This window comes from Otolemur garnettii, unplaced genomic scaffold, assembly GCF_000181295.1.
Source record: "Otolemur garnettii isolate 467f Iridium unplaced genomic scaffold, OtoGar3 scaffold00059, whole genome shotgun sequence".
NCBI classification, from domain to species: domain Eukaryota; kingdom Metazoa; phylum Chordata; class Mammalia; order Primates; family Galagidae; genus Otolemur; species Otolemur garnettii.
In genome coordinates this window covers 4,457,742-4,468,690 of record NW_003852454.1, presented here as the reverse complement: position 1 = coordinate 4,468,690, position 10,949 = coordinate 4,457,742, and the positions used below count along the sequence as shown (strand labels likewise).

At 40.5% G+C, this 10,949-nt stretch overlaps 1 protein-coding gene and 1 pseudogene across 1 annotated transcript in view; one reads left to right on the top strand and one right to left on the bottom strand.

Annotated features, from left to right (window-relative positions):
* The window catches only part of MARCO (macrophage receptor with collagenous structure), a 44,231-nt gene extending 36,104 nt beyond the window's left edge, over positions 1–8,127 (bottom strand). Inside the window, exon 1 of the mRNA XM_003792650.3 lies at positions 8,045–8,127. Within this exon, the coding sequence (XP_003792698.2) occupies positions 8,045–8,066 (22 nt within the window). The 5' untranslated portion in view covers positions 8,067–8,127. The remainder of the gene's footprint in view (positions 1–8,044) is intronic.
* LOC100955557 lies at positions 2,572–5,851 on the top strand (annotated as a pseudogene).
* Positions 8,128–10,949: the final 2,822 nt, after the last annotated feature.

Sequence of the window (10,949 nt, the reverse complement as noted above, 5' to 3'; positions counted from 1 at the left end):
AATTCTGGGCTGGAAATTGTTCTGTTTAAGTAGATTAAAGGTAGATGACCATTCTCTTTTTGCTTGGAAAGTTTCATTAGAGAAGTCTGCAGTCTCCCTGATGGATTTGCCCATGTAGGTCAACTGGCTGGGCCTTACTCCTGGCAGCTTGAAGAATCTTTTCTTTTGTCTTGACTTTGGACAGGTTCATCACAAGGTGTCTTGGAGAAGCTCAGTTAGAGTTGAGGTGACCTGGGGTCTGATATCCCTCTGAAAGGAGTGTCAGAATCCTTCGTGATATTTGTCACGAAGGATTATAATATTCTCAAGTATGGCTTCCATTCCCCTGGGGCATTAGTCTTCCCATTCTGGGATACCTATAACTGGTATCTTTGAATGCTTCATAAAGTCCCATAATTCTGTCAGTGAACGTTCTGCTTTCTCTCTCTTCTTTTCTGCCTCTTTAACTATCTGAGTTATCTGAAGAGCTTTGTCCTCTACCTCTGAGATTCTTTCTCCTGCATGGTCTAATCTGTTCTTGATACTTTCTAATGCATCTTTAAGTTCCCTAATTGACTTCTTCAGTGCAGTTCCTTCAGCTCTGCTATATCCTTTCTATATTCTTCATATCGTTCATCTCTTATTTGATTCTGTTTTTGGATTTCCTTTCAGTTATTTTCCACTTGATCAGCAGTTTCCTTCATTGTCTGTAATTTTGACATTTTTCCTTCATTGTTTTCATCATCTGTATTCTAAATTCCCTTTCTGTCATTTCTAACATTTCGTTATAGGTGGAATACTCTGCAGTAGCTATCTCATGGTCCCTTGCAGTGGTTGCTTTGGACTAGTTTTTCACATTGCCAGCATTTTTTCTGCTGGTTCTTCCTCATGAGTGATTTATCCACTTCCTTGCCCTAATTTTCCTTTTGTTTCCTCTTGCTCTTTAAGTTACTATGCCTCTGGACTAGGATTTTGATGAGTCCTTTTGGTACAGGACCAGAAGGATAAGAAGATTGAAGAGCAGGAAGAGAAAAAGGAAAGAAAAAAAAAAGGAAAGAAAAAAGAGAAATGAGAGGGGGTGGGTAAAAGGGAATATTAACAAAAAGAAGAGAGGCACAGAAAGAGGGAGACAGGGGCAGTATAGATGTACAGTAGGGTACTTTGACTCAAACTTAAAACCCCCCAACCTCTGGGGGTGCCAGGTTGGGTGGCTCCCTTGAGGTCAGCACATCAGGTGTATTTCTGAACTGAATGTCTTCAACGCATATGTGCTTCCCAAGCTCTCTGTGAAGTTACATTTCTCTGTGAGTTGTGCTATTCATAGCAAGGTAGCAAGGTTGTCAGGAACCATTCTCTGGAAGCTGGACTGAACACCCCACCCCAAATTTAGATCTGCAGATGCTGCACTAGGACTTCCACTAAAGCCCATGTAAGGAGTCCTTGAGGACTGAAGAAAAACTATACTTTGGGAAGAAATAAAAAGAAAATAGAAAGGAAGGAAGAAAGGAAGAAAACTAAAGGCCAATATCTCTCATGAACTTTGACAAAAAGGTCATCAGCAACAAAAATGGGTAAGTCATATCAAGCAACATAATGAAAAGAATTTTATGCCATGACCATGTGGGATTTATTCCATGTATGCAGAGATGGTTTGTTATTTGAATATTAATCAATATGATCTACCAGATCAACAAGCTAAAGAAGAAAAATTATATAATTGGATGCATAAAAAGCATTTAGAAAAATCCAATTCATATTAAAACTCTTCATAATTATAATTCATAATCATAACTCATAATAAATAATAAACTCAGAGTAGAAACTCTCCATAAACTAGAAGTAAAGAAGAACTTTCTCAATTTAAGAAAAAAGCGTCTACAAAATATCAAAAGCTACTTGATGGTGAAAGATGATGAATGCTTTTCCCTTAAGACTGGAAATGAGACAAGAATGTCTGCTTTTGCCTTCTTAGTCAACACAATACTGGAAAATTCTAGCTAGTGTAATAAAGCAAGGAAAAAAAAAACAGGCATACGAATTGGAAAGGAAGAAATAAAAGTGTTCTTATTTGCAAAGGCCATCACAATCTACATTGAAAATCCCAAAGAATCTACCAAAAAATTCCTCAAATAAGAGAGTTCACCAAAGTTACAGGATACAAGATCAACACATAAAAGTCACTCACATTTCTATACACTAACAACAAACAATTGGAAACCAAAATTAAAAACATAATAGTATTGTCAGTCACTTCTAAAAAAATGAAATATTTTGATATGTATCTAACAAAACATGAACAAGATTTATATGATGAAAACTGCAAAACTTTGATTTAAGAAAATAAAAAACCCAAATTAATGGACAGGCATACTGTATGTGGGTCATTATGAAAGTTTTGAGATACATAAAAATCAAGAAACATAAAATCAATGCAGACCGAAGCAAAGAAGCCCTCCCACAAACAGGGGGAAGGGAAATTTCACCTTCACAATCAGGTGAAATTTGCGTGATGATTCAGACGTAAGGCTGTTGACTGTGTTTCTTGGAGGTGAAATAATGGACCATCACACAGCCTTTCTCAAAACTTTGATTATGACCTACATATTCAAGGACTGTAAGCCTGACTATAGTAAAGAAGTCACTTCTCTCTATATTTATCTATAGATATAATACAATTCTTACCAAATCCGAGCAATGAGTTGTAGTGGTATGGACGAGCTGATACAAAATTTATATGGAAAGGCAAAGGCCCTAAAATAGCTAAAATGATCTTGACAAGAAGAATAAAATAATAAGGAATAACTCTATCTGATATTAAAGGTTATAGTATAGCTACGTAATCAAGACAGTGTGGTATTGGCAAAGAGATAGTCACAAAGATCAATGTAACAGAATAAAGAACACAGAAATACCTATTAAAAAGTGGGCAAAATATATGAACAGAAGCTTCTCAAAAGAAGAAAGACAAGATCGGGCATGGTGGCTCATGCCTGTCATCCTAACATTCTGGGCGGCTGAGGCAGGTGGATTACTTGAGCTCACAAGTTTGAGACCAACCTGAGCAAAAGCAAAACCCTGTCTCTACTAAAAATAGAAAAAACTGAGGCAAGAGGATCGCTTGAGCCCAAGAGTTGGAGGTGCTGTGAGCTATGATGATATGACACTCTACCCAAGGGGACAGCTTGAGACTCTGTCTAAAAAAAAAGAAAAAGAAAGAAAGACAATTGGCTAATAAAAATAAAAAATACTCAATATCACTAATCATCAGGGAAATGCAAATTAAAACCACAATGAGATATCATCTTACCCTGGTTACAATGGCTTTTATTAAAATGTCCAAAAGCAATAGATGCTGGCATGGACCCACAGAGAAAGGGACACATAAAGTGTTGGTAAGATTGCAAACTAGTACAACCTTTATGGAAAACAAGATGGAGAGTCCTTTAAGAACTAAAAGTAGGACTACAATTCAATCCATCAATCCTACTCCTGAGTATCAATCCAAAAAAAAAGAAGTTTTATTCATCAAAGAGACACCTGCACTGGAATGTTTATTGCAGCACAATTCACAGTTGCAAAGATGTGGAATCAACTCAGGTGCCCATCTATTCATGAGTAGATTAATAAAATGTGGTATATGTACAGCATGGAGTACTATACAGCCATAAAAAAGATGAACTAATACCTTTTGCAGACCATTGTCCTGAGTGAAGTAGCTCAAGAATGGACAAACACCACATGTATTCAATATTAAATTGGAACTAAGTGATGAGCACACATGTGCACGGAGAAAAGTACAACTCAGTGGAAATCAATGGGGGGGCAGGGGTGGAGAGGAAGGAGAGGGAAATAAACCAACTTAATAGGTACTATGAACACTATTTGGGTGACAGGTACACCAATAGCTGTGACTCAAGCATTACAAAAAGGTTCTGTGTAATCTAAAACATTTGCACACCCTTAATATTTTGAAATAAAAAGAAAAGAACACAGAAAATAGATCCGCACTAATTTGCCCAACTGATTGCTGAAATTAAGACTATACCTTTCAACAAATAGTATATGAGCAAGGGGGCAACAAACAAAACAGAAACACTGGCCTATAGCTTATGCTTTACACAAAAATAAATTTAAAATGGATCATGGACTTAATAGGAAAATGTAAAGCTATAAAAAATTTTATAATAAGACATAGAAAGTTTTCAGTACTTAGGGCTAAGTGAAGAGTTCATAGACTTAACACCAAAGCATAATCTTTGAAAGGAAAAATTAAGTTGGACCTCATAAGAATTAAAAACTTGTGCTCTGCAAAAAACCCTGTTATCAGTATAAAGACAAAATTTATAGACCAGGAGAAAATATTTGCAAACCACCTGTCTGATAAAGGACTTGTATCTAGAATATATATAGAACTCTTGGCTTGGTGCAGTGGCTCACGGCTATAATCCTAGCACTGTGGGAGGCCGAAGCAAAGGGATTGTATGAACTCAGGAGTTTGAGACCAGCCTGAGCAGGAACAAGATTCTGCCTCTACTAAAAACTAACTGGACTCTGGGGTGGGCAACTATAGTCCCAGTTACTCGGAAGGCTGAGGCAAGAGGAGCACTTGAGCCCAAGAGTTGCTGTAAGCTGTGATGCGACGGCACTCTACCCAGGTGACAGAGTGAGAGTCTTGTTTCCAAAAAAAAAAAAGTGAAAATCCAAATGATCCAATTAATCCATAGGTAAAAGATAAGAGCTTTCACTGAGGAGGGCATACAAATGGAAATAATCACAGGGAAAGGTATTCAACATCATTGGTCATCAGGAAAATGCAAATTAAGTCTACAGTTAGCCAGCACTACACACCTATGGGAAAGGCTAAAAGTACAAATAATGATAACGCCAAATGCTGGCAAGGCGTGGAGAAACTGGGTTGGTTACACATTGCTGACAGCAATGTAAAATGGGACAGTCTTGCTAGAAAATTCATCAGTTGCTTCTTGTAAAACCAAACACACACTTAGAATCCAGCAACTGTACTTTAGGCATTTATCCCAGAGAAACAAAAATTTACACAAAAACTATTACTAAAATGGTCATAGCAGCTTTATGTGTAATTACCCCCAAACTGAAAACAACACAAGGGAATTGGCTTGTGGAAATAGCGCCTGTTAGACTCGCACAGTGGGGGGGGGGGCGGCGGAAAGGGGGTTTGGGGACATGTGGCAAAGAGGATTCTTTGGTGGGATTCAGGAATAAGAACGTAAAACAGAGGATATGGCAACCCAACTATTCGCAAGCCTTCGTGAGCAGCATTCGCGAGGGACAAGGCTTTGCTTTTCGAAGAAAACTGAAGATTCAGCAAAATTACAAGAAATTGTTATGGAGACAAAAGCAGACTGAAACATCACCGGAATCCCAATTCAAAGATCGATACCCAGATCATCTGAAACATCTTTATTTAGCCGAAGAGGAAAGACTCAAGAAGCAACAAAGAAAAGTCAACGAGCCTTTGTCGGAAAAACAAGTTGACCAGCCTTTGCCTGAAGAACAGTGTAGCATTGACCAGGCTTTGTCTCAAGATCACTGTAGTTTTGACCAGACTCAGCCGGAAAAACAATCTAGTGAAACAGTAAAGTCCTTTAATCTAAAGAAAAAGAAAACATCAAATCAAAAAGCACAAGAAGAATATGAACACAGACAAGCTAGGTGTGCTGCTAAGAAACGAGAATTTGAGAGGAGAAAACGGGAGAGAGAAGAAGCTCAAAGGCGCTACAAAATGAAGAAAATGGAAGTGTTCAAAATATTAAGCAAAAAGACCAAAAAGGGTCAGCCGAACTTGAATTTACAGATGGAGTATCTTCTTCAAAAAATGTAAGAAAAAAATTAAATCAGACGTTTTGTGCTGCTAGTTTAAAAGAAAAGAAAAGAAAACAACACAAATATCCTTCAATGGGTGAATGGATAAAAACAGTCCGTGGCATATTCTTATCATGAAATGCTATTCAACAGTAAGAAAAATCAACTGCAGATAAACATAACTTGGATGGGTCTCAAGGGAATTATACAGTGTGGAAAAAAGTTACATACTGTGAAATTCCTCTGTGTAACATTTCTGAAAGAGCACAATATAGACATAGGGAACTTCTTAGTGGTTGTTTGGCATTAGCTGGGCAGACAGGTGAAAGGTATGTGGTGCTATTTAGCAAGGAACATAGTCATAAACTCAAATGAGTGGGTGGAAATCACAAGTAAGCGCCAAGGTCAGTTTCCTGGCTGTGGCTTTGTACTAACTATGTAAAATGCTACCTCTGGGGCAAGTGGGTAAAGGTCAAAAAGGCCTTCCTGTACATTTTTTTGCAACTTTCTGTGAATCTATTAAAAAAAAAATTCAGCACGCCAAACAATCCTCTACAGTAAAGCCAAATGTTTAAAGATGCTGAGAAATTCTGGCATAATGAAGAACAAAGTCAGAACGCCTACATGATGTGATGGCAATAACATCAGTAAGACAGAACACGAATGGATTAAGGTCTGTTAAAAGTCTCTTTAGATTACCTTATAGCAAAAATATGGAATAGTTAGGCTCACGACTGAGAGCCAAGGGTTAATGTCAATTTTGAAACAAAGAACATCCAAACCCTTAACTCCTCTAGTTGTGTTTTGTTTGGGTCACCTCTATCAGAACTGAAATTAGTGGGGGGAAAATGTCATGAAGGACGATGTGAAGCCTGAACCCACAGAGAAATTGAGGTAAGAGGTCCAGACAGATTACGTTCCACAGACTAACAGGAGCTTGCTCCCAGGGTAATAGAGGTAATAGAAGTCCTCCTTGAGAGACCAGCCACAGCAGAAACGCGCGGGGAAGGCTGGAGCCAGGCAAATGTTTGTGTCTCTCTGTAACTACACTGTAAATGTAGAGGCAGAGGCAGAGGCAGAGCCCCAACACTTCTTTGTACCCCCATACGTTCCAGCTAGGGACCTGCATGAACAGGTGCTGGAGGAGAGGGACACTCAGTGCAGGGGACAGAGATACCATTGTTCCTGCATAGACAACTTCCAGAAAAATGTAGGGATGGGAATGACGACTCATCTTGTAAGATGATTCCAAGAGAATGTTCTAAAGTAAGGAATAAAAGATTGCCTGTTGAAGGCCTGGTGTGGTGGCTCACTCCTGTAATCCTAGCACGGGAGGATCATTAGAGCTCAGGAGTTCAAGACCAGCCTGAGCAAGAGTCAGACCCTGTTTCTATAAAAAAAAATAAAAATAGATAAAATTAGGTGGGTGCAGTGATGGGTGTCTGTAGTACAAAATACTTGGGAGGTTGAGGCAATAGTATCACTTGAGCCCAAGAGTTTGAGGGTGCTATGAGCTATGATGATGCTACTGCGCTCTAACCAGAGTGGCAGAGAGAGACCCTGTATCAAAAACAAAAACAAAGATTGCCCATGGAAGACAAATATACCCATGACTTTCCTACAGATTCTAGAAGATTTTAAAAATGCATCACTTGTGTAACACTGAGTGCAAAAATAAAGAGGACAGAGTTGACTGAATTTTAAAAACCTGAGTTTAATCTAAGACAAACCAAAAACATCCTAACCAATATGAAATGAAGAAAGTGTTTCCTGTTCAGCACATCAGTTACAACAGAATTCCCTTAAAGAATTTTTAAAAAGTTGCATTAGAAAAGTATGTGGCGCTTGGTTTCGGTTTTATAGCACTTTTTCAATGCCTCTGTTTTATATTGTCCTTTCATCACACAGCCTGTCTGTCAGAATAAGATACTTATTTTTTAAAAAGGGGAGCATTTAATAAACATTGGCATTTATCCAAGGGAAAATATTTAAATATTATTTATAGGAATTGTGGAGCTAATGATAAGCTAACAATACAGTATCTATTTTTAACATTCTAGAAATTCCAAATCGAAGCGTTTCAGGCACAAAGTAGTAAGGGTTAGGTGGAAAAAGCAGCAATAGTGCAAACCTAGACTTTCTACCAAGTTTTCTATTCTCATATACCACGAACAGAAACATACATCCCTGGGCAATTCTATTATTTGGGGGAATAATACTTTACCATTGATTTCGAAGACCTCCATTGAACTTTGTTCAAAAGCTGCTGCTTCTTGGGTGATATCCAAGAACTCTTCCTCTTTGAGAATTTCCTTACTTTCCATTGCTAAGCTTTATAGACTGCCAAAGTCCTCGAGTCAGCAGAAACGCTCCTCAGGAGGAACCACTTGGGGAATGATCCTTCCCACTGAACCACTATAGCGAGTTGTAGACCTCACAGCACTTCCCTTTGGCTGTGATTTCTGAATTTGCAAAATGTTTCCTGGCACATCAGGATTGGACACTTCTCATGTGGAATTCACAGGTGGAGCTCATGCTTCGCACAGCTGTTTGTTAAGGGGGGTCAAGGCAGTTTGGGGACACATGTATGGGCCCCTAAAACCACCCCCTTGCTCTCAGGCCCCTGAGAGCCAAGAGCAGGATGATTCTGGGGTGGGCTTTTCTCTCCCCCACTTTACCTATCTAAGCCTTGCTATTGTCCGAGACCCAGCCCGCTGTTCCAGAATCTTTCCAGCCCCCTGAAATCTCCCTCTCCCACCTCCTTTTGCCCCGAGCTCATCCTTACTACTCTAAGTGTGGTCCCAGGACCAGCAGCAACTGGGAACTTGTTGGAATTGCCATCTCAAGTCCCACTATGTCAGATTGGATCCAAATCTATAGTTTAACTAGATCCTCAGGTGATTTACATACACATTAAAATTTGAAAAGCACTGCTGTATAGCACCTAGCTTAGCACTTATTGGTATGTTCCCTTGCAGTTTTCCCACGGTTCTGTATCTGTGTGTGTGTGTGTGTGTGCACATGTAGGCTTGCTCCAGCCCTGGAGGGATCCAGCTGCCTGAGAGTAGGAGCCTCTTCCCTCGCTCCTTCATGTCCCCCTTCCCTACCAGGGGTACTGAATGGCATGGTTAAGGCACAGACACTAAGAACTAGAAGATCTGGCTTCAAATTCCACCTCTTCCACATAGGAGCTGTGTGGCCATGGGCAAGTCATTAAAGCTTCGAGCAGTTCACTTTCCTATTTGTAAGATAAGGAAGATTTTAGTAATTGTATTGAACAAACAGAAGTATGTAAGGTGGCTAGGACGCACTTGGTGTGTAATAAATGCTACAGTCATGTTGTTGTCATCACTAGAGGTATTGTGGATCTCCTGGCTGCCAGGGAGATGAAGAAATAGCCATTGTCTAGTGCACAAGATGGATGTGGATACAGCTAAATTCCAGACAACTGCTGTGAGGTGCAGCAATGGCTAATATACCTGAGAGGACAGAATCGGTCTGGAGGCGGGGGATGGAATACCATGGGAGCTTTATTATCGGAATCAAGGAGATGCCAGAGCTGGGTTTAAAGGGATGATTGGGGTTGATGTGGATCAAAGTAAGAAAGGGGCCCTCCAGGCAGGAAGAACAGGGGTTTAGCCTTACAAAGGTGGGACAGCTTGGGGCAGGAGACCCACAGACACATGGTCTATTTGGAACGTTAAGAGCTGAGGAGGGGAGGTGGCAGAAGATGAGGCCTGAGACCAGCCAGCCTAGGTCACTTTCTTCAGCCTGTGGCATGGCAGAAAGTGAAAAGGGAATGAAACTCAGAGAAGGGAGTTCCTTGCAGTGTCTTGCAAGGCAGAGGTCCCTGGTGGAGCCCACAACTTCAATATTCAGGAAGTGACTGCTTTTAGCAGAGGACTAAGAGCAAAAGCCAGCACAGAATAGGTTAAAAGAGAAAACTGGAAAAGAGGAAGTACAAGGGGCTGCCAGCTCCAGCCAGAAGTTTGGGGGTGGGCAGGGCCAGATGATCAAAGCAGCAGGGGCATCCCTCCCTCACCCCCACATTCCAGAAGAGAAATCCCCCAGGCAAAGGAACTCTTGCTTGGGCTGGCAGAGTCTCCCTGCCCTGACTCTAGCTCTGCCTGATCAGCTCTGTTCTCATCCTCTTGGGGCTGGGGAGGGGGCTTATTGGAAAATGCTGTGGGCTAACTGTGGAGGGCCCCTGTTCTTGGAGGGACCACTTAGTGGATGTCAAGGGTCGATGTTTTAGCTCTGGCCATGAGGCCAGACAGATGTGTGTCTCAAACTCAACTCTTTAATTAACTTGCTGTATGACCTGAGTCAACTTACTTAACTTCTCTGAACCTCTGCACAAAGTAATGGCTCACAGAAGCATTAACTCTTATCCAGGATTTAATGGTACAACAAACACTGTGCTAGACATTTACTTGCCTTACTCACTACCCACAATAACATGTAACTTGCCTCAGATTGAATGGTTAGAAAGTGCTGGCATCAGAATTCAAATCCAGAACCCTCTGCCAGGGTAGCTTGGCTTAATTCTAGTTCAATCCAGGGACTGTAACCAAGAATTTCACACTAGGCTTTTTGAAAACCCACACAGAAGTTCCCCACCTGTACCTTGAAGTTCTGGTTTTAATGAATGTCCCAGGGATGGTTCCAATGTGCAGCAGGCCAGGGACCCTGAGCGGAATAATGAAGCTTTCACAGACAGCACCAGAGATCTGTGAGAGCCCTCCCTACTCCAGCCTAGGAGAATCCATTAGCTTGAACCATATGAAATTACTTGTAGTAGTGTCTTTTTTATACACAATGGATAGATTCTAGCTAATCCATTCACTGTGCAGGGCCTGAGACTCTGGGCCAGGACCATGATGAGGCAAGTTAGTCACTAGCTTGAGCACAAAAGAGTCAGTAAGCAAGGTAAATATTAACAATATTTTAATACGATATTTTTAATAACCAAAGTTAATGCAAAAATTGTATAATGAACAAAATATCAATGTTTTAAATAAGGACAGGGTTCCACCCTCTCCTGCACTTGCAATGACTCTCCTCATACTCACCCTAGGCTTGGCCCTCGCATTAGCTCGGCTTCATCACCCCCATTACAACATGGGATA